Raw genomic sequence first — 23,646 nt, forward strand, 5'->3', positions numbered from 1 at the left:
TATTCGTTGAAGACTTCTCCTTTCAGCCTGTTTACTGTGGAAAACAAGGAATTATCGTGCCTTAATCGATTGTGTTAACTGAGTTCGAGTTACTTGCCTCTTATGATCCCGCATCCCGTCATCGTTTCAAAACTAGCCTGCGTAGCTGGCGGGATTCGCGACCAAGTGCTTTGTTTACAGCGAACGGTTAACACGTGGGCCAGCCCGGGGCCGCTGCGAGGCTGAGTCGATTTCGCCGCCCAATGCACGCACGCGGGCTTATTCGCGTCCCGCTTATTCCGCCAACTACGTAGGCTATTTCAAAAACATCCCATCTCCCGCCTACAAAAAAAGAAGGATTCCCGGTCCCACCAATACAATGTCATGCGGTATCGCTTTTCTAGAATCTCTTCTATCCCGCATATCCCGTCTTTATTTCAGACCCAATCCCGCATCCCGCCAAACTTTTTTTGGACCCTCATATTTTATCTTATCGAGAATTAACTTTTGTTACCCTTTATAAGTACATACTGACTAGTGGTCGGATACTCTTTTAAAACGTATTTACGTCTCTTTTGTATAATTTCTCTTACTTATCTTGAAAAGAACTGACAACAAAATATCCGGAATTCAAAACACACAGGAGTTGTTGAAACATGTTTAATCAAATAGTTTTCAAATCGGTTTGACAGAACACTTTTTAAAACTGCTATTAAATAAACAGTTTCTTTTTCAAAACCATTAACTAAAACAGCTATTTAAACATCTTTTAACAACCAGGTTCCCTTGCAAGACAAATAAATGCTAACATTATACCTTCTTTAACATTTCATGATCCTAGACACGTTTCAGAATTAAATTGCACCAATTTATCATTGTTTTGAAGAAATTAAAACACTACCTCACCAAACTTATTAGCTTATATTGGCCATTCAATAAAAAACATCCAAAACACTATTGTTCCATTTAAGAAAATAAAAAATTCCGTGATTCCATAAAGTTATGGTATGGTATTGCAAGCACCAATTTATCATTGTTTTGAAGAAATTAAAACACTACCTAACCAAACTTATTAGCTTATATTGGCCATTCAATGAAAAACATCCAAAACATGCGGTATCGTTCTTCTAGAATCTCCTCTATCCTGCATATCCCGTCTTTATTTCAGACCCAATCCTGCATCCCGCCAAACTTATTTTGGACCCTCATTTTAATCTCATCACCGAAAATTAACTTTTGTTATCCTTTAAGTACATACTAACTAGGTCGGATACTCTTTTAAATACGTATTTACGTCTCCTTTGTATATTTTCTCTTAATTATCTCGAAAAGAACTGACAACAAAATATCCGGAATTCAAAACACACAGGATTTGTTGAAACATGTTTAATCAAATAGTTTTCAAATCGGTTTGACAGAACACTTTTTAAAACTGCTATTAAATAAACAGCTTCTTTTTCAAAACCATTAACTAAAACAGCTATTTAAACATCTTTTAACAACCAGGTTCCCTTGCATGACAAATAAATGCTAACATTATGCCTTCTTTAGCATTTCATGATCCTAGACACGTTTCAGAAATTGTTTGCTCGCCTAAAAGTTTGCAAGCAACAATTTATCATTGTTTTGAAGAAATTAAAACACTACCTCACCAAGCTTATTAGCTTGGCCATTCAATGAAAAACATCCAAAACACTATTGTACCACTAAAGAAAATAAAAAATTCCGTGATTCCATAGAGTTATGGTAGCGTGATTGAATGTCTGATAGAACGAGAAAAGTTGTTGAAACACGAGTCGTCTGCGAGTGTTTTCACAGCCGCTATGACTTCTTTCAAGCTTGCACGATAGTTTACACAACTCTTAGAAAAATGAAAATAAGCTCTAAATAACTACTTCTACCGAGTGTCTATTTCTTAGGTAACAACTGATGAGACGACTTAGTCATCCCCACTTAGTCGTCCTTTTGTCATCTTTGTCAACGTTCGTGCACAACATTACTTAGTACCCTTAAACGTAAGTTTAACAATGCAGAAATTGCCGTTGTTGGTCTTTGCACTTTGACGGGGATGGTTTTACGTTTTAAATTAATTACCTCATAACTTTTTAGTTTCTTTAGCTCGACGAAAATTTTCATCAAGTTAGTGTTAACGAGACTGAAAACTTAACCCTCCCTGGAGAGATGCAACTGGGCATGCGCTATTTACAAGTTCTGCCGACGCCAACAAGTCTGCACACTTATTGCAGGCAATTTAACGAGGGTCCTGAAGGGGGAGTACCAAATCCCATTTCCCAGCCCAAATTTTGCCCAAATCCCATTCTCCAGCCTATTTTTTGTCTAAATCCCAGTCCCAGCAGTGAAATTCCCAGTGTGTGGAAAATCTGGTCTCAAACACATTATATCTGTGTGGTTTTTTTATGTAGTACACTCCCTGAACTTTCCCTTCGGTGCCCTATATAGGGATTGAACCCAGGCGCAGGAAGAGCGAGTCCAGAGCTACTTGCACTGGAATTCAAATTTTAGAGACGTTATTTTCCTTAGATTATAGTACTTGCCCTGAAGAAGACTAGCTCTGCTAGTTGAAATATTGGCCAATAAATCTTGCCTTCCTCCCGTAGTACCAGCCTTGCAATCAATCTGGTTATATAAACCATATTCCACAGCACCTTTGGACACGCACGCGCACAGATGATAAATTCAAAAATTTAGTATTTGTGGATTTAGTACCTATTCTTTTAACTGCGGCTTTAGACAAAGGTTACAATACTTTTTCTTGCAGATCGCACGCTTAAGTCGCATAATTGAATTTTTCATTTTAGCAAACTATTTTTACCCTAACGCACACGTTACATGTAAGAAACGCCACACGTCTCTGTCCTTTTTCATCGGTTTGTTTTTAAAAGCATGCACATGCAAGTTATCCTGGACTTTCTTTTCGCACCTGGGTCGCAGAAGGGATAGTTCACGGACTGGACTACCCAAAATCATGTTCTGCTAGTTATTATCATTTGTCTTGTAGCGAATAATAGAAATTTTTTGTAGCTTTAACTAAAGCTATCAAGTTTTTATCCCATACCTACCACTACCCTGAATGAGACAACTCGCTGTCACTTCTTTTAAATATTCCATTTGTGCCGATCCTCAGTCATAGCTGTTCCGCTGAGTAACTTCTTCACTTACATAATAAACGGCATGCAGTGCATGCAGAGGCGATGACGTTTCCCAAGGGGATCTTAGCTAATTTTCAGGAAAATTAACGTTTACTTAATAAAAGTACCTGACAATTTCTGTGTTAAATGATTGTTCAACAAAAAGTTGCGTTATTTTGAAGTGTGACATTCGATATACCATATTTATACCATAATACTTCTCGCGAACGACACGCAAGGTCAAGCGTTTCCATTGTATTAGTAAATGTAGAGATGTGATCATGTCTGTCCACTGAATTCAATAAAACTCGCAAACACATCATTTGTCTCTTTCGTTCATACTTTGTATCAGTCCTTTCTCATTTTCCAGGAGTATTTTGCTTCGTGTTTTTTGCAGCGATTTCTTGTTAACTCATTCGGTTCTATTGAGTCCTATTGATCGGTCGATCGCAACAGAATCAAAACAGAAAGTGGTACAAATTCCGCCCACTGCCTCTGGCATAAGGTTTGACTGCCGTCATCGCCTAAAAATTGATCGAGACTTCATGGACACTCGTGCAGTGCGGTCGTTTTGTTTTCAGCGTTTTAACTATTCAGTGCCGGACTTTAAGAACATAACATTATAGAGCGCAAAATATGCTGGTTTAGTCATGTACTGACACGCTTCCCATTCCCATTTTTTGTTTCTGAATCCTTGTCCCAGTGACCTAAATCCCATTTTCCCAGTGAAAATATAGGCAAATCCCAGTCAAAATAGGCAAATCCCAGTTCCCATTTTACCCCTTCAGGACCCTCTTTAACAGGTCTTTTCCCAATTGTCAGCTGTCAGATTTATTTTCTTTAGAGCACATTTAAGACTCCATAAATGACACGAATTCAAAGATCACATCTCATTCTTCACAGTAAGACCAAAAGGCTATTAAACGAGAGTTAGGCTTATCTCAGACGAGGTACTGCTGCAGTAACTCTGGTGCAGTAAGTATTCTTACTCAAATGTGAATGTTATAGCAGTATTAACAGATAGTTATCCCCGATTCCGTGATCTGATGCCACGCGAGCCAGACTAGTTGACGCAGAAAAGTTTAGTTTTGAAAGGCGTTCCATTTCGTTTCCGAAACATATAGCAAGCCTTTTAAACTTTTCCTCGAATATTTCTGTTGAAAAAACTTCGATACATGTGCAGTTTCTTACCCTAGACAGGCAGAAAAGGGGGAAAAATAATCATCAATCTTTGCAGTTTTAAAGGACTGGTAACGGTTTCGACAATTTCGTTAACTTCACTCGAGGTTTACTCTCTTAAATGGTCGGTGACCCCTATTATTTGGATAAAAAGGCTTTCTTTTTCAATTCTCGTCTGATTGTAGAAAAAATGAACAAAAACAGCAATGTGTGAAGCTAAAATTTTCCAGTTTTTCTCCACGCGACATCGAATCTTGCCGATCTAAATGATTTGGTTAGTTTGAAAACATGGCGGGGTCGTGTCTGAGCTTATAATTAGAAACCTTTCTGTTCAGTTATGTTCAAACAAAGTTGTGGCGAATTAACAATTTATGGACATGACTTAAACACTGAATTTGTGTGATTTCATATAACATTTTATAAAATGATGGACGAATTGCGCGTGCTGTGATTGGTCAATTCGAACTTATTATTTAACAAATAAAGAAGCCTCGACTGTGCTCTGTTCTGTTTTAAAGCACGTAGGAAGCGGCTAGAGCACGAAAGTCCCATAAAGCACCCTGCATACGTCACGCGCGTGCTTTATCGGCACGCTGTTCACGTCACGATTTTTAGTGCGCTTTTTTTAACATTTCATAAAAGAAATTAAAAACTTTCTCCTCGTGCATTGTTGAGTTATATAAGCACTTGGGAATTTTTAAGAACACTCGAGAATTCCGAGAAGCACTCGGCTGCGCCTCGTGCTTCTCTATGCACTTCTCTCGTGTTCTTAAAAAATCCCGCGTGCTTATATAACAATGCACTCGGGTGCGTTTTTTATTTCGTTAATAAATTCGATTTCATTGGGCAGTGTCCAAGGTGCAAACACAATTTTTCAACTTCATTCGTTGAGATATAAGACACGCAGAGTTAATGTTTACCCCAAACTGGTTATATATCCAAGATATGTGATTTCGCTTAGTTAAAAATTATTTTTCTCTTTATGTAGAGGAAGAATTTCATACTGTTGGATTACTCTGTTGAACTAGCTAACTGCAGCTGTTTTTGACGACAAGGTAAGCTTTTGAACAGCACCAGAAGTGTTTTGTGATAAAACTGCACTTTCAGTTCCGTAGTATAGAGTGAATTTTCAGTTTATAAATCGTCACCGCTCTCACTACAAAAACAAGTGTTTTCTGTAAACTGCCATGTAACTTTCATGTACATCGGAATCCCTTTTTTATCCGAATCCCTGACTTCAAGACAACTTTACTCTTTTGAATAAACAGTAAGGATTCCAGAGTCAAAGAAGTTTGCTGAAAATCAGAAATAGTGGTTTTGTTATTTTGTTTCTAGAACCTAAATATTTTTCCCACCAAATTAACCGTAAACTTTTGTGTTTGGCTTCACCGCATTTTAGTCTGTTTTTCCGAAGAAATTAACTTTACTTTTAAAAAAACAGTGAAAATAAAACTTTATTTGAATAACCTATGAATTTTCTTTTTAAACTTTTAGAAAGAAAGAAACTACTTGGAATTTGTTGACTTAAAAATGCAGTCAGGAGTAGACATAAAAGGTCTTTAAAAATTCTGTCGCTGACTTTGATGAACGTAAAACAACGTTCATAATGAACTTCAATTCCTACAAGACGTTTTGACCGAGAGCCTTCGACCTTCTTCGGTTTACACATGGCAGTAAAAAGCAACGGCTAATTTTAACGGTTACACATTTCGCGATGTGTATTTTACTGCCATGTTTAAACCGAAGAAGACCGAAGGTTCTCGGACGAGACGTCTTGTAGGAAGTTCATCAAAGTCAGTGACAGAATTTTTAAAAAACTTTTAATTTTTTTGACTTGATTACTTCTTTTTCCACAGAAAGATGAAACCTTTTTGTGGAGTTTTCATTACTTTGCTCCTGGTTGGTTACACTGTAAGTAGAATAATAGGATCAATTTAGGTTTCTGGGAAACTGCTCACCTACCCCTCCCCAAACCTAACATTTTGCCCAAAGCGATAAGTAAGGGTTAATGTTAGGTTTGGGGAGGGGTAGGTGAGCAGTTTCCCAGAAACCTAAATTGATCCATGTATTCCTATGTTGTTGCCACAAATTAAGTCATACAAAAGGGGAAAATAAGAAGAAAGATGTCATGGAGACAATAATTTAACAATGTCAAATATTTTAAACTCATTTTATTCCCATGATATGTTTTTCCATTGTCGGCTTTGAAATAAGCACATGATTTTGCAAAGCAGCCGCTTATGTTGATTAATTAGCCCCTTATTTTAAATTAATCCCTCAGTGAAGCAAAGCCAACCTTAGCTTGTTACATTTTATTGCCAACTTCTGAGTTATTAGCGATTGAGTGGTTTTAACGAAGACCAATAGCAGTAGCTTGATAGCCGTCTATCCAGCGGTCACTGCTTGTGTAACGGCCACATCCCCCAAAATGCAATTCGGTCAGGAAGAAGAACGCATTTGGCATGGTGCGAACAGGATGTTGAATTGGCCTTGCTGTTTTGCGCCAGTCAACCGCTACACCTTGGCGTTCATATACCAGATTACTGGAGTGATATGCGCTTGGGACTTGGTGGCGGTGATTTGGCAGGAATGCGAACAGGCTGTTTGGGTTCCCATCACAGTTCCTAAACTGGACAAGGCGATTATTGGACTTGAAACCTTGGTAGCTTTTCCGTGCCGCAGCTGGCCTTGGAATGATCCCCAATAGGATGTAATCATGCATGTGACTGTTGAGTGGCCATGTGTAACCAGTGTAGCGGTTCACCAGTACGCCAAAGTTGTAACGCCAATAAGAGGGGTGTGGCGTGATCAGTGTGTATGACTCTTTGTGCTGACCACGATGCTGCAGCTTAAGGAGGACTCTTTTTCTCTCGGTGAAAAGGACGTTGACTATTGCCTGGGCGTCTGACCTGGTGGTGACACTGCGAGGGAGAAATGTGAAACCACCGCCTGCTATTGCCATCTCACAGTACACAACAATAGGGCTTCTGAATGGTAGAGGTCTGATGAAGTAAACACCATTTGGTGCTTGGCTGTTGTACTGCTTTATTTGTTTACAGCTGGTATGGAAAGAGTGCTAATAACCGGCATGCAATGCATGCTAAGGCGATGACTTTCCAGTATAGCAAGTCAGTTAGTTTGAATCAAGCCCAGTCGGGGGACTAAGAATAGACCTTTTGAGCTTTGTTTGTTTGTTGTCCCATTTCAGACCTATATGTGATGTTACCCTTGAAAATTTCTTCTTTCAAATTTAAACAAATTCATGATATTCAGATAGATAAAAGGAAGTTCTTTAGGAAGCATCATGTGATTTGTAATAGGCAATTTTTACATACAAAGCTGAAAAGGTCTATTGTTGTGAGTGAAAATGTGAGCTCAAAAGGTATCCAAGTAATTTTACACCGAAATTGATTATTGTTGATTGAAGTGTAATTTAAGTTGAAACTGACTCATTTGCTATAAAATAGGGAAAGGGGGTTTGTGACAGAATTTTGTAATGCAAGCTTTTTCTATGTCCAAAATATTGTTGTCATTTGGAGGTAATACACAACTACAGTACAAGTGGAGTCCAAGAAGTAAAGGTGATGGTATGGTGAGCCAGTGAAGACTTGAAGGGTCCTAACATGCAGAGCAATCGCAGAGCAATTAAATTCAACTTTTGTGTATTTCATTTTTTTTTTATTTTGCTTAAACCACAAAACAATTTTGCAAATACATTACATGCATACAATGTGATGCAATAAGTAAAAGTACTGACCTTCGTCAAACACAAAGGCCTAGGAGTAATTTCCATACCATTGGCGAGTCGATACACAGGCGATACATGCCAGAAGATTGTGTGACATTTTCGTGTGTAAGAGTCACAGAAGGCATCGTGTAAATTAGTCTGCATCAAATTAACAGCACTTAATTTGAAGCAAATATTATCAGTGCATGTTCAAGCAAAACAAGGACTTCAGATAGTCCACCTTTTCAATCTTTTTCAAGGAACTGCAATCGATTGACCTTTTGGTAGAGGCTCCTACGGAATTAAAAGTTACGAAACTAAACTTATCGTCGATGGTGTACAATAATTACGAACACTTCAGCCTTCAGGACTCGTGCGAGCGAACTCAGATTTATCCGCTACCTGATAAAGTACGGCACTCACTACAGGCCTGAAACCTCTATTCAACAGCTGATGCTATAGCAGAAGAAGTAAAATTCTTACTTGTACTCGCCACAACTCAAGATGGCGAGTCGTGTTGGAAAAAGGCAAATAAATAAGCTCAAATATTATCGATAAAAATGCACGCTCAATCAAACAAAGATTTTAGATAGCTCACCTTTGCAAATGCAATCTGATCAAGGAACTGCTATCGGTTAGCGCACTCAGTTACACTCAAAAAGTTACGACACTTCTAAACGGCCTTCTCCACTTCTCAAGTTGAGTCAGTTATCGCGTATTAAAAACTCGAGTACCGTAAGTGAGCTCAAATTTATCCGATGTATGGTCTTTCCTGACCCGAAATCTCAGTCCAACTGCTAGAAATTAAACGTGTTTTGCCGATGCTCTTTGCAGACTGCTGCGAAACACAATCAAACATGGCGCAACGAAAAATAAACAATGCTTCTAGTGCTTAGTTACCAATCCCTTTCTGGTTAGATTAATTATTAACTAAGTAACCCTCACCCGAATCTTCCATCGTTCGCTGGCATATAGGCGACGTCATCGCCTAAAAATGGAAACGAAAAATGCTGAGAGAGGAAAATTTTTACTCCTTTTATATTATAACTTTAAAAATGTGACAAGATCATGGGCGTAGGAGGCGGGTGGCGAGGGGTCTGCACCCCCCCCCCCGCCCCCCCAGAACTGAAGTTTTGGGGGCAAAATACTTGGAAACCTCATACCATGCCTGCGTCATCCATGAGGTAAAAAAGAATCATTATCGCCGAACTGAACAATTTAATATGTGGTATGAATTTCAAACGATAGGGGAAAATGTTAGGTTTGGGGAGGGGTAGGTGAGCAGTTTCCCAGAAACCTAAATTGATCCGAATACATTATACTGAGACCCAACTACAATGAATCAAAGATCTCTTCGAGATATCGACTTTTTTTGCATGAAGTTAGTATGAGTAGAAGGTTTATCCTGGGCATTGTTGTTCGAACATATCATGGAAGAATTCAAACGTCTTTCAGTTCAAGCATTTTTTTATTTTCGCGGAGTAAATCAGTGCTGTACTTGTCAGTCGCGACGGCTGGGTGCTTTGCGACTCATATACTTTGGCTTGGTTAAAAAAGGTAAACTTTGACGTTTGCCTTTAACATGTTTAATCGAAATAGTTGTTTCCTTTCGAGTTAGAAAGATTTCTACTCGGCTTAATGCAGAAAAATAACGCCTGATCGCAGGTTAGGTTACGCACGACAGAGTTACCTTTTGTCTCGTCACGCAATCTTAACCCCACATTGAGAAGTAAATTTTCGTTTGGATATTACCAAAAGCCGCTTCTCCTCGTTATTCTTTACCTTACCGCTACACATCCCATTTCTAACGACTACATTTCCAGCAAAACAGTTGCTGTTTATTTTTCTAATGGCGATGCATTAACTTCTGAACGGAAGAAACGTTTAACGTTTACTGCTTCCACCGGAAGAACTTTCACAACAGGCTACAAAACCGACACTTAAAAGAAGACCACCAGCTGCAAGTCTACAATGTACAAGACCAGTTTTCTGTTTTAAAGAAATGCCGCACGAAGTTGGACTGTTTAATTTACGAAATGCTCTTTATTAGAAACATAAAGCCGAAACTTAACACGCAATCAGATTCTGTGCGTGCTAAACTGTTTATTTAAAACCTTAATATGCTAATATATTATCACACCCTAGATCACTATATAAGCCTGAACTCCGTATTATAATTTTAACTTGATAATAATGACATGGCGTCATCGAAACGTCGTTCTATTTTCCTATCGCTTATTTTTCTTCTCAAATGTTTTACAAAACATTTTGTTATTCGAAAGCTACAAAAACACTTATAAATATCACTTAACACATTTAATGATGTTGCAATTAGCGAAGCGCACTAATGACGTCATAGAATTTGACCCCCGGTGTGAGTCAAAATTCGGACAAACAAACCGCTCTGTAAGAGCAATGTCCCGGGGGGGGACTCCCATATGAAACGGACGGGGATGCTCGTCGGAAATTTTGAAAAGAACCCCTAAAAGAGACCAATCTGGGTGCGGCTCAAGCCTTTCTTGACCCCTAAAAGATACCAAAAACTAAGAATGGAGTTTATATTTGTATATTTCTTCGCCGGCGTAACCCTAAACGAGACCATTATGGCTAAAAATACTGGCGTTTTGGGCGTTTTTCCCGGAACACACTAAGCGAGACCAAAAGTCCGAAATATACACCCCTAAGCGAGACGACGAGCATCCCCGTCACTTTCATATGCGAGTCCCCCCCCCCCCCCCGGGAGCTGGTTGGCGGGGACTTTGGAGGCATATTTAGCGATTGTTTCACAAAACCATGGCCAGATTGGCTCGGACTTCGGAAAGCCTTACCTGTGCAACGTAGAAAGCTCAAACCGTGGTTTTGAAACAAAAGGTTTGTCAAACAGAGCGATTATTCAATAAATGTGTAAAATGTTTTACTCTCAGTTATTGAATGGATTATAAAGGCCCAATTTGCTGCCGGGATTTGCTGAAAGAAAACATTTATTTTTATGAGAAATGCAAAACGTTTACATTGTTCTTAGTGGCACATTTTGCAACACAACAGAGCTAACCTCAGATTTATGCCACCACAAAATTACACAAAGAAACGCTCGTCCGATCGGTCCCCTTGCCTGACCCGAATATTTAAAGAGGTCAATTTCGTTACACAATTGTCGCGGCAAATACTATTTAATATACACTGTTCGAGCTCGGCAGCTGTAGCTGCAGTCTGTAATAGTAATGGGGATAAATAATAGCTTTATTTAAATCAAACCCGCCGTCAATTCCATTAGAAAGGCGTTTGAATAGCATAATATTTTCGCCCTCTATCTATCATGTGTCGAAACAGATCGGATGGCCGGCGATCAGTGCCGTCAAATTCGGAGAATTCTGAACTTCTTGCAACCGACGATCTTTCCGGTGCCTAAATAAAGCAAACATACAAGTGCTATCCTTCGCAATTATATAATTCGATAGTAATTCGCATTCGGCAGCCTGGATAATTTTGCAGTGGAAATCAAGGTGTCATTACCGGATCTTCGACTAATAAATTCAATTTTGGGCCATTTTTTGGATACCTTCAATCTGTTTTTCACTTACTAATTATCTATCATTTTTCGAGCCTTTCGAGAATCTCGGCCTCAAATTGTGCCTTTCTCGCCCTTTTTTTTCTTGTCAAGAATGCGTCCCCTCCATACAAAGCCTTTGCCAAAACTAAAATTGTTGTCCGACTCACGACTCACTGTGGTGACATCTATTTTTAGTAATTAGTGCGCTTTGCTAGATGATGTTGCAATTCTAAATTGTGCAACTCAGCAGAAATAATCAATTGTCACGAAATGAGTTCCCTTTGGTTAACTATTAGCAACGTTTTAGTGTGTTCGTACAGATCGTGCGGGTAATGTTTGACCTCCTGACCTCTTTCAGTGCTTTGGCTAAATTAAAGACACGGCGCCGCACAGTAAATCTTAAGAAAAGCAGTCACTTGAGAAACACACAAGTCGTGTTTGCGTTAGTCACGGAGTGAACGTGACTTGAAATTTCCTTTACCACGTCATCTTTTGCTTTTCAAAACCACATGCCTAGCCGGAAAAATGCCTGCTTACGCATGCGAATATTTATTTTGTTCCGAATGTTCAATAAAATAACCCAAACCAGTTCATTTAAAAGAAAGCCAAATCACGCCAAAATAAAGAGTAGACTATAAAGGCTATCCCATTGTGTTTCTCCGTTTAGCGTCTTCCGACAAGCTTTTGGTAATTCCCCTGGCGCGATGACCTGTATCCCGTGCTTTGACACATTCTTGCTGAGCTTGCAACTTACGTTTCGATAACGTTTCGATTCTCAAAATACCGTAAACTCAAAACAAAAATTGGGATATCCAGAAAATAAGTCGTTGTTTTGCAATATTTAACACGTTCCGGGTAAATTGTACGACTTGTACTCGCTCCGAGCCAAACGCTTGAGTAACACAACAATAAATATTTCACACAAACAGAGCGCAGAGTATTCAAACTGAAAATAGGTGAATGATTATTTATAGCTACAAGCGAGAGATCGCGTGACATGGGTCTGACGTAGTGGTAGTTTTAAATAGCTTGGACATGTCCAAGCGGTCTTTGTTTTCGCTATGTGATTTCAGGTTAAATTAATATTAGCGCCTAAAGACTTGTACTAGATAAAATTGCGTTCTTAATCGTTTTAAACTTCGCTGTCTTCGAGCGCTGAACCCCTTACATTCTTAATTGGTTATGTGACGTAAGATTTGGGCTACACGTTTTTGATTCTTATATAATGTTTGTAAATTTGACAAGTCACGTTTTTTCTTCAAGAACGGAAGTGCTGAAGCGCAACTATAGAGTGACACTTTTTAAGTCACGCGCTTTGATCACCCACAGCGGAAAGTATTCCCTTGAGAAATTAAAACAGTCCCTTGAGAGTTAACAAGAATGCAATCCCTTCCGGTTTAGATTTTAGCCTATGTAAACGCTATTCTCCTACTTTTTGCTTGTAAACAAGCAAAAAAAGTTGAAAAAACACCAAAACGTCCTGCCTATTTGTTAAGTTTGATCAAGAGTGTCCTGATCAAAACACCTTTTCCGCCTGTATTTAATTTTTCTACACATTGAATTTTGAGTATGCCAATATGGTTTTACAGCTTTTCCTTTTCTATTTGTTTTTCAAGCGGTGGCGATCACATCAGACACAAAGAAAAAACATTGCGGGGCTGTAGTGCCTGATAGTCTCCCTCCACGACTATTGCTTCCAAAAAAAATATTTGAGAAATAATCATCACATTTTTACGACTTTGCTGAAAATCTTTTAAAGAATGTTTTGGCGAAAAAAAAAACATTTTGTTGATAGTACTACTTGAATGATGTTTTCACAGAAATCATGTTTAAGGCCTTTTTCCATTATTATCACTTTTTATTATCAATTTTTAACTTAAGGTAAATTAGGGGTTTTTCATTTATTAGGACCTAAGGGCTTGGAAATTTTGCCAACACCCCCTTGGCTCTCATAAGTGAAAGCAGCCTTTGGATGATTTTTTGACAAGAAATTCAATGTCACAGAATATTATGAACAGTAGAAGCTACGAAATAGATCCACAAATTATTTGATATCATTTCTTCTTCCAAGTTTTAGCAGCGCTTTATGATTATTTTCATCTCTCTTTTAATTGCTATAAATATATCTTTTGTAAAAATCCTCTTTATTTACAAAATAGTGTTTTAAAATAATGCCCACGCTAAACAGAATACCCTGGAGGTAGGTAGATTTGAAGGAATTCGTCCTTATTTGACGTGTTCAGTTTTTGGTGGGCAGGAGGCCTGGGGGCGCCGGGGGACTCTGGATTTCAAGTGATGGGGATGATCGAATGGGGGCAAAAATCAAGACACAAGGAAAATCTATAGGGCTCTCAACAAAACCCAAAAATTCCCTAGACCAAAAATTAACCCCAAAAAATCCCAATCGAATTTCTGACCCTTTTAAACACAAAGAAAAACATTAGGAACATGTTTGTTTGTATTCTAAAAAAACCCAGAATCGAAAACTGCAAACCCCCCAAAAATCCTTCAATCATCCCCATCACTTGAAATCCCGAGTACCTCCCTGAGGCAGGAGGAGGGTTTTGGCAGGGATATTGAACAAACTGTTGATCATTTAGAGCTAAGTTATCACTTGTGACTTATGCAAAAGTATAAACTAACACGAGCACAAAGAATGGGATTCTTTTTCTGTTGTCCTCGCTAGAAATCACCTCAACTTACTGGCATAAGCACAAAAAGAACGAACAATGTTGTTTCTCTCGTGAAGAAAATTGTTCTACTTCTTGTGTTGGTTCTTGTATTGCTAGTTAAAGAGGACCAGTGTTAGATACGACATACCATCTTACTAGGAGTATCCTTTCTAGCGAGCTTCCTATCACATGACTATAAAGTACAAGCCATGTTACCATCTACCCTAGAAAAGGATATTTTGCTAAATCATGTACAAGGTACGAAATGGTCTTGAAAATTCATAAAATATATTTTTACATTAATTTGTTTAAAAATTCTAAACATTTCATAGAAATATTCAGACAGTCGAGAGCTTGTCATTAAGCAAGTGGTTAACAGTCCGCGGCTGCAAAGCCACAAGCTTTTAAAAAGAGAGACGGGTTAAAACAGCCCGAAAAGTTGGGGATAACATAGTCGCCATTTCCCAATTATCTTGCCCCTTTCTGCGTCCTTCCAGCGAGAATCGCTACCAGTACATCATTCAGACATAATTCTCAGTAGGCAGTTCGGTGGCTAACAGATGTAAGGGAATTCCGGGAGAGAAAGCTTGAAGAACAGTGACAAAGTCACTCTCTCAATTTCCATCCTCCTTTGGAGCTTCGTCTCTGTGTTCTAGTGGTGAGAACACGTGACCCGTCACGGGACAAACTGTCTTATTTCTTGCACAGTGTATGTGTGTTGTCACGCCATTGGGGTAACGCGCCACGGCAGGGTCGTTGAACGGCCGTCTGCAAGCTTGACATAATCTATAGAAACATATCATTAAGTTACCAAATGATGTTAAAAACTTGTTAAACTAGTGCTCACTGAGATAGATTTTCAGGCTTTTTTAAACAATAATCTATGTTCACTATAGCACAGTCCTTTACTTGCTCCGATGAACGATGGAAATGTCAACTTTCCAAATGTGTACCTTATTAAGTTTTTAATGATGCCTTAATAGGTGTTTAGAAATAAGGTTATTTACCTTTCTTCTGTTACCAAAAGATGAGTTTTGTGAGATACCATGTGAGAACTTCGCATCTGAAAGAAAAACACTACTTTAAAAACCGGAGACATTATTTTTTAGTTACATGTATTTGCCTCACATTCTGATTTGCCCTCATTTGTGTGTAAGCATTGTGTCAGGCCCTGTGACTGTTTTGTTTCTACTCTCTCTCAGCTTATCAGTCCCATTCGCAGCCAGACTGACCAAGGCATGCTTTTTTCTAATTACACTCAACATTAGAGCAGTTTTTACTTGAGTGTTGAAAGTAATCTTCGTTCGTTTTGGATTTGCATGACTACGCTTTAGTGATTGGTTTTAAAAAACTCGCACCACCTTCTCAACCAATCAGAAGTAAAACCAAAACTAACCATGACTCGATCACTCACACAAGTTTACCCGTGCTTCGCACCGGCTACATATATGTATTTGAGCTCTGAGTTTTGATTGGTTCACTGGTTCACTAGCTTGTCTGCATCCTTTGTGATTGGCCAGAGTTAACTTCGGTTTTGGTTTTACGACACTCAACTGAAAATTTCTCTCAGCACTTTTGTTTTTGGAAATGAGAGTTGATATGTGCGCAGTTGGTCGGTGAAGACTTACCTTGAGGTTTTCTCCTCGTGCTAAACTTCGAAGAATCTTGGTGTTGCGACTTTTGTGAAGACTTGACCTAACTGAGCCACTGAGGAACTGTGAGATAACACCAATTGACCACTGCTCGGGAATCAGCTTCATCGCCTGGTAATAAGAAAAAAATATCCTTATAACTAAAGGGAGTCTGTCAATATAAAATACAGAATAACCCATGACTACCTTATTTTTTAACCCTTACAGTGCGACGCGCCTTACCGTGGCCACACAACAAACAAACTCAAGTGTCATCTTGTAATATTTTACGTTTTCACTGCGTTTTGTTGATAAATACGATGTAACAAGTATCCATTTGATCGTATTCAACTTTGCAACGAGGCGTGTTTGTCAAAGAAAAAATGATATTACGAGAGCACACTTGTAAAAAGGTTTGTTGGGTGGCCACGTGAAGGCGCGTCGCACTGTAAGCTAACCGTAAGTTAAAAACTATTTTACATTTTGCAGCCTGAAATTGAGAACAGAAATTGTAGAATGTCTCTGAGTGAAACGTCGTTTTCACTGTTGTTACTGAGGTCGTCACGCAATCTGGGTTGTCACGCAATCTTCTTCCACTGAAAATGGCTGTGAAGAAGACAACTAAACACGCAGGTTTAGTTCGTATGAAAGGGGCAGTATAGCTTGATTGAAAAAAAACTGTCCGTGAGAAGACTGTGCAAGAGTACCTCAGCTGTGTCAAAGTCTCCCATGTGTGAATTTAAGAGTGCAACCGCTGGTGCGATAAACGGATCACGGTCTCTGCAAGAACGAAAACAAGACGCCCTGGTCAACTAATATTTGAAAAAAAGAGTTAAGTTTAACAATCGACACAGAAAGTTGTTCTCACTGTATACTCACTCATCAGGTAATAGGTAGACTTCTAATAAAGTTTGAAAGAGCTTCATTCGAAAGTTTCTGTCTTTACCCTACAAAGTGAGAGATGATATTAAGTACGAAACTTTGAAGAAACACAAAAAATGAAGGCTATTACGCCAGGATCTGAGTTTACTTGAGGGCTAGTGCATATGGATGGTTGTTGCTTAGTTTTGAATAGCTGAGCTCGAGTAACAATCAATTAAAGGCCCATCATGAGCTAAAAATCATGAGCCGTAAAGCTGCGGTGGCCAAATTGTTAGCGTGCTGGAATCCAGATCGAGCAGTCTGAGTTTAAACCCAGGCAAGAGTCGATACGTTGCGTTCTCAGGCAAAATACTAAGCTTTCATAGTGCCTCTCTCCGCCCAGGTGTATAAATTGAAAACCGGGGGTAACCCTGCGATGGACTAGCTCCCTATACAGGTGAGTGTAGAAATACTCCTTATCGCTTATGTAAGGTAAAAAAAATCCGAGCCTTTTTAAAATGGGTTACCGACATTGAATGTGCAAACTAGCCTCTGCCCCTCTGAGTGTAGAAACACAAAACCGTACATCCAAAGGTCGGGTTTTACCTTCGAGTGCAGCTCGCAGAATCTTTCAGCTTCAGTGAAATCCTCGAGTTTGTAAACTAAGATCTTGAGTGCTTTACTGTGTTGTTCCATCTGAAGTTATAAAAAATATGTTATTCTAAAAAATGTTTGAATGCATTAAAAGCTTTTAAAACACTTACGATGTGTATTTGCCCAAGTGGGCCTATCAGCTCAGGAAAAGAAATAGATAAAAAAGAGCGAAATAGTGGTGAGTTACCGAAATTCTGTTTCAAAAAACTGGTCCAGGAGACAATGTTGGAATAGAGCAGTTTTCAATTGAGTGTCGTAAAACCAAAACCAAAGTAATTACTCTGGCCAATCACAAAGAACAGACAATCCAGTCAACCAATCAAAACTCGAAGCAAATACATGTCGCAGGCACGAAGCGCGGGAAAACGTGCGCGAACGAGTCACGATTGGTTTTGGTTTTACTCCTGATTGGCTGAGAAAGTGACGCGAAATTTTTAAGCCAATCACTAAGCGTAGTAATGCAAAACCAAAGCAAACGCAATTTACTTTCGACACTCAAGTGAAAACCGCTCAATAATTGTAGGCCAAATTGCCAATTACTATTAGGGTTATCTTCGGAGAAGTGCCGTGGTTGCATAGCTTTCTTCAACGCAGACCATAGCAGTACTAACCTTTCCGTAAAGAATTGCAGCCTCAGCGTCTAAATTAGAATCATCATTTATCTTAGACAACAACAGAGTCACACGGTATAACGAGGACCACTCTAACATGTGTCGAAGTTTAGCTCTGCAATAAAGAAAACCCACAAGATAGGTTTAGATATCTGCTTTTTCTTCAAAAAGTTAAACACCGCTCATTCAGTCAATAGCAAAAGAACATACTTATTAACCCATGTCACAAAATTTTAGGTCATTTTTTTATATACATAAAATAAATAAATAAATAAATAAATAACTAAATGGGAGTGGCATTTTCACAAAGTGGCTTTTCATCCACTGTTTTGTAGTGTTGCTGTTTGTGGAGGGAGGAAAATTGGAGAATGGGGAGAAAAACCCTCAGGGCAGGGACGAGAACAAACAACAAACTCGACCAGGGTCACATTGGTGGGGGATGACCTTATAGGCAGCTCTCACAAGCTATTGGTCCTCTCGTGCAGCAGTCGCTGTTGTTTTTGGGGGCAGGATATTGTTTGTTCTCTCAAAGGGTAGCTAGCCATACATACATTCCGAGAGTTGCTACCCGACATGTTAACTTTGCATAGTCGTCATTGACAAACATACCTTTGTTTATTCAGATTGTCAAGGGAGCAAGATGGATCTCTTCTCATTTTCAATACTTCCTCGAGATAAAGAAGTGCTAGATGAGTGTGATATTTTTCTTTCTGATGAAAGAAAGGACAAATAAAGTCAACCATTACAAGGCATGTAGCTTAGTAGAAATCTTCCCACTACCAGAAAAACAACACTTAAAGCAAGCCACTAAACGCTTTTAATTAACATTGTTGAATGTTGGACGAAATGTTTGATCGAAATCAAAATAATTATTTTAAAAAAAATGGCAAAAAAAAAATTCACCTAACATCTGGGTGCTACCCGTTTGAACATTGTTGAATCAACAAATGTTATACAACAATCTAATTAACAATTAGACTACGAGTCCGAGTTTTCTATGAGCAACGAGGCGCAGCCGAGTTGACTATCGCTCATAGAAAACGAGGGCGAGTAGTCTAATTGTTTTAGTAGAAACTCTAAAGGATTGCAGTCCAAAACCTACAATATTGTGCACTTTGAAGACAAAAATCAAGAAAATTCACCGCTTAATGAGCTACGCGTGCGCGACTGTTTTCTATCGGCGAATAGAAAACAGTGGGAGAACCAATCAGATTCGCGGATTTCCAATAGAACACAGCTGAGTTTCTACTAATTAACAATTAGACTACGAGCCCAAGTTTTCTATGAGCAAATAGTCAACGAGGCGCAGCCGAGTTGACTATCGCTCATAGAAAACGAGGGCGAGTAGTCTAATTGTTTTAGTAGAAACTCTAAATGATTGCAGTCCAAAACCTACAATATTGTGCACTTTGAAGACAAAAATCAAGAAAATTTACCGCTTAAAGAGCTACGCGAGCGCGCGACTGTTTTCTATCGGCGAATAGAAATCAGTGGGAAAACCAATCAGATTCGCGGATTTCCATTAGAACACAGCTGAGTTTCTACTAACAACATTTAGCTGGCGTTTTGTCATCATTGTAACGATGATAAAAAACGAAATCGATTTATTTCCCTGAATATCAGGTTTAGCCTGGCTTGTTAAAATATAAAGATAAAAAAACAGCTATCACACTATATACCGACTACAGCGGGTATAAATACATGCATTTAACCTTAAAGCCTGCAGACTGAAACTTATAATAAACTGAGGGACCACACTTGGTACGTACAGAGTTATCAAAACACGTTGCAAAACATACCTCCAAATTTCTGTCATACACAAGGTACTCAAGATACCGCTGAAGAGCCACGGGAAATCTCTGAAGGTATTCTACTATCAAATCTGGCTTCATTTTCTCATCGTTTGGAGATTCCTCTGTTGTTCTGTCAGTGAAAACCTACCACAAGAAGTCACCTCAAAAATTATTGAACAACAACGTATAGTTACCTGGCACCATGGGGAAAGTGGTGCCTTTTCTGTCAAGATGGTAAATAAAAGGGAAAGGGGTTGGACCTCAGGGCGGAGCTTCCCGTACAAAAGTTTTTTGAGTAGCCACCCCAGGGGTAGCCTGAATTTCAGACATCCCTCCTTGGTCGCCTACTCCCAGAAGAGACGTCTGAACACATTTGCTCTAATGCCGTCCGGTGACGTCACTACCCGAAAACCGGGTAGTGATTTTGATTGGTTGATTTAAAAATTATTTGCATAATTATGTGAAATTATGACTGAATTTTACCGCGCGAGAATAGTCATTTGAAAACGTTTGGAAAGAGTTCGAAAGATTTCACCTTCCCAGAAATGAATTTACTAGTCATTTACCTTGAGTTTATTACTTTATTAGTTTATCTACGGATGAAGAATAGTAATGGAAACCGGTAGGTTTTAAGCTGGCGGCATTCGTCGCTTCGACATGCAGTGTTTTGCCAAATTTATACGTACATGTATTCTTGTTTTGTCAACAAAGCCACTCGACGCTTATGTCCTGCAGCCTCGATGAGCCAGTGATTTCTGAACTCAGTTCCCACGGTCAAGTAGGATATTTTTGTATTGAATTCCGTTTCTTGATGCCTCTGTAACCGTCTAAATTGATTCATGTAAGTACTCACGAGTGTGTTGTATTTGTCCGCTGCGTCACATATTATATTTTGATCGCTAGATAACTGAGATAAAGCAAATCAGTTCAGATTAAATCGGTTCCGTAAAAGAATATAGCCTGCAGTCGATTAAAATCTCATTCATTTGTCGCAAGTCTTCAATAGTTTACTATTAAAACAATTTGTTGCCCTGTAATACTTTATTGAAGCGATTTTTCTTTCACAATTTCATGGCCTCGACAGAAACTTTTCCGCATGAATTAAAACCAAAGTGTAGTGACGTCACCGGACGGCATTAGAGCCAAATGTGTTCAGACGTCTCTTCTGGGAGTAGGCGACCAAGGAGGGATGTCTGAAATTCAGGCTACCCCAGGGGTTAAGGGTCGAGAAAAGAGCTATTTTTCAAGTGCACAGTTTGCAAAGGTTATTAAATAATGTGATGTTCTGAGATCTTCTAACAGAAGATAAGTCCATGACCTTCTGTGCCTGTTCAGATACTCTATTCATACTAGTGTTGTAACGGTGGTTCCTCTGAATCCTGCGGAAGCCCAAAATCATTTATTGCTCTGCTGCTCTTCAGACAATGAATTATTTAAAAAAGCAAGGCACATTCCAAATTCATGCAGCCTCCACAAATGCCCAAGAACTATTAAGTTCACCTTGACAGCTTTTTCTTGATTCCTCTCCAGCAACCATGGAACATGATTCCAGAGAAGTTCAGAATCTGCTGAGCTAGATAAACCAACACAAAACAAAAGCCGATTCCAAAACACATTCAGTTAATTACTATCAGCATCTGTTCATTATGCTTATAAGCCCAGGACGTATTATCTGAAACTGTATAATGGTGTTCCCTAAATTTCATCCATGGTGTTTTCTGTCAAAAATAAAGTGGATAAGAGGCCCAGAGCCCGGTTTTAATCATGACTTTCATACAAGTTGCCTAAACTTCATTTTAATGATCGCGGTCCTACAATTTTTCGCAATCATTTCATTTTTCGTTTTATATTTCACATAAGATCTGAATAGAATACTTACCCGGCAAGAAACTTTACAACATATTCTATCCCCGGGAAGTTGCGATCTTTAATCTCCTCCTGTATAATTCTGAAATCACAAAACAAATTAGAATAAAAATTACGTCAACGTCTGATAAGTGCAGTCCCTTTCACTTGATCCTCCGTCTTTACAAACTGAAAAATTCTAATACTCTCGCCCCACTATTTTTTTTTTTTTTTATCATTTTTCAACTCTGTCTCTCACCACCAAATTCAACCACTTCTCCCGTGCCACCCAGAGCTGTATAACTTCTCTGATACGCCCGTCATCTCCTGACCGTTTTAAAAGGAAGAGTAAATGTTTTTTTTAGGACTACCACTCGTTCCTCATTCTCTAACTTATTACTTGTTGTACTAGCAAGTTATCTGAAGAAGGTAAAGTTCAAACAGCAACTAACACAAAAAGCTGCTTACACGCCGTTTCACAGTTTTCTAAGCTGACTCAAGCATTATGTTTTTTTACATTTTAATATTATATTACATTCTGACATGACTTGTAATTTAACACAATTAGCCCAGTTTTCAATTGTGTCGCAAAACCAAAACCAAAGTAATCTCTATGGCCTGAATGATTATGGACTCCAACAATCTGGACAGTGAAACAATCAAAACATAACTTGGTCATAGATATAGCCGGCATGTAGCGCAGGAAAATGTTCACTAAAGAATCACGATTGGTTTTGGCTTTACTTCTGACTGGACGCAAAACAAAGCAAATGGAATTACTTTTGACACTTAATTCAAGCGAAAACTGCTCAATACCTTTTCCATACACCCATCGCCTGAGCAGGTTGTTCATGATGACAATAAAATAGTGCCAATGCGTGGTATCTCTAGAAAGATAAAGTAGGAGAGATTGTGGGTTTTTGTTTCAGTCTTGCAATCAAAATAACACATTTAAACGAGTTTGGTATTTGGGTAATAAAAAACCAGTTCTTGTACAAGCTATCAACTGATACAAGTTATATATAGGAAAAAACGATTTTCCTCTTGTAAGAAATATTTCTGACTTGTACCTCATATTTCTGTAGCCAACTAATGGTATCAGCCAAAGTACAGTAGTTCTCACTGGACACTAGATCTTGTAAGTTTGGTGAATTAATTTCGGTGTATAACTTAACGAGAGCTGTGTCAACCTCCTGGAAGAAAAAGGCAGAAAAATCGTTAGCTGCAAGAGAACACATTGCCAGAACAACTTCACTGAAAGGGCAGAGAAGGCTAAAATTAATTTTTAATCAAAATTTAAAAACAGAATCAAACCTCTTTGTAACACGCGTCTTCTGCAGATCGTCTGGTTTCCTCCTAAAAACACGAGGAAAATAAAACAATAGTGTTAAATAAATAAACTTGTCAAACTCATTCACAATTCGTCAAGTTAAAACAAAGAAAATCATAACTGTGAAGGAGGTTTGGATACTCGGTTACTGATTAGCATAGATTTTTTACGTTTTTTTATATTCTCCGTTTACTCCATAGTTTTTGTTTTGATTAAGAAGATATATCAAACAATTGAGACAGTGTTTCATAGGCTCTCCAAACACCTCAAATTTCGTCAAAAATACTCCGCTGCGTGTCATATTTTCAACTTTCTTCTTGGTGTTTGGATATCCCGAAGAAACACTTTCTCTCGTGTTGTATATATTACTTATTATTAAAAACAAGCAATGGTATATTGCAATTCCTGAGTTTTGTTTGGTTAACAGGAAATGGTATATGAGCTCAAATACCATTGACCACAAATGTGGTAGCTGATACGCGCCAACGAAAACAGCTGGGGAGCTCAAATATTGCAATTCTTTGGGCGTTTTTAATAAAGCAATTATTCCACTAGCCTTTGTTGGATATGAGATCGTTATAGCCAACTTGGCGCTTCACGTCTCGTTGGCTATCTACCATCTCATATCCAACGCGCGCTCGTGGAATAATTGTTAAAAATATCAT

The 23,646-nt window shown here is 38.7% G+C and overlaps 2 protein-coding genes and 1 long non-coding RNA gene across 4 annotated transcripts in view; 1 reads left to right on the forward strand and 2 right to left on the reverse strand.

Annotated features, from left to right (window-relative positions):
* Positions 1-4,006: 4,006 nt before the first annotated feature.
* On the forward strand, positions 4,007-6,218 carry LOC144650659 (uncharacterized). Its single transcript, XR_013570159.1, has 3 exons — positions 4,007-4,103; positions 5,296-5,362; positions 6,164-6,218. It is a non-coding gene; the product is annotated as an uncharacterized LOC144650659 (long non-coding RNA).
* A 245-nt stretch (positions 6,219-6,463) lies between these two features.
* On the reverse strand, positions 6,464-9,211 carry LOC144650643 (uncharacterized). The gene is made up of 2 exons (XM_078510370.1): positions 9,023-9,211; positions 6,464-7,383 (listed from the first exon to the last, which is right to left on the reverse strand). The coding sequence occupies exon 2, from the start codon at positions 7,267-7,269 to the stop codon at positions 6,658-6,660; it is 612 nt and encodes a 203-aa protein (XP_078366496.1). The 5' UTR covers positions 7,270-7,383; positions 9,023-9,211; the 3' UTR covers positions 6,464-6,657.
* A 4,286-nt stretch (positions 9,212-13,497) lies between these two features.
* The window catches only part of LOC144650593 (transforming growth factor-beta receptor-associated protein 1-like), a 28,956-nt gene continuing 18,807 nt past the window's right edge, over positions 13,498-23,646 (reverse strand). Inside the window, exons 18-31 of one of the 2 annotated variants that reach the window (XM_078510303.1) lie at positions 22,966-23,007; positions 22,722-22,844; positions 22,468-22,538; positions 21,686-21,754; positions 21,307-21,379; positions 19,813-19,950; positions 18,623-18,723; positions 18,014-18,128; positions 17,355-17,444; positions 16,767-16,834; positions 16,595-16,667; positions 15,885-16,019; positions 15,264-15,319; positions 13,498-15,042 (exon numbers count right to left, since the gene is read on the reverse strand). In XM_078510303.1, the coding sequence (XP_078366429.1) occupies positions 14,871-15,042; positions 15,264-15,319; positions 15,885-16,019; positions 16,595-16,667; positions 16,767-16,834; positions 17,355-17,444; positions 18,014-18,128; positions 18,623-18,723; positions 19,813-19,950; positions 21,307-21,379; positions 21,686-21,754; positions 22,468-22,538; positions 22,722-22,844; positions 22,966-23,007 (1,326 nt within the window). In that variant the 3' untranslated portion in view covers positions 13,498-14,870. The remainder of the gene's footprint in view (positions 15,043-15,263; positions 15,320-15,884; positions 16,020-16,594; positions 16,668-16,766; positions 16,835-17,354; positions 17,445-18,013; positions 18,129-18,622; positions 18,724-19,812; positions 19,951-21,306; positions 21,380-21,685; positions 21,755-22,467; positions 22,539-22,721; positions 22,845-22,965; positions 23,008-23,646) is intronic. The other variant, XM_078510302.1, reaches the window with a different exon arrangement.

The sequence above is a fragment of the Oculina patagonica genome, chromosome 4 (genome assembly GCF_052425735.1).
Source record: "Oculina patagonica isolate OP01 chromosome 4, crgOcupat, whole genome shotgun sequence".
In the NCBI taxonomy this organism is placed as follows: domain Eukaryota; kingdom Metazoa; phylum Cnidaria; class Anthozoa; order Scleractinia; family Oculinidae; genus Oculina; species Oculina patagonica.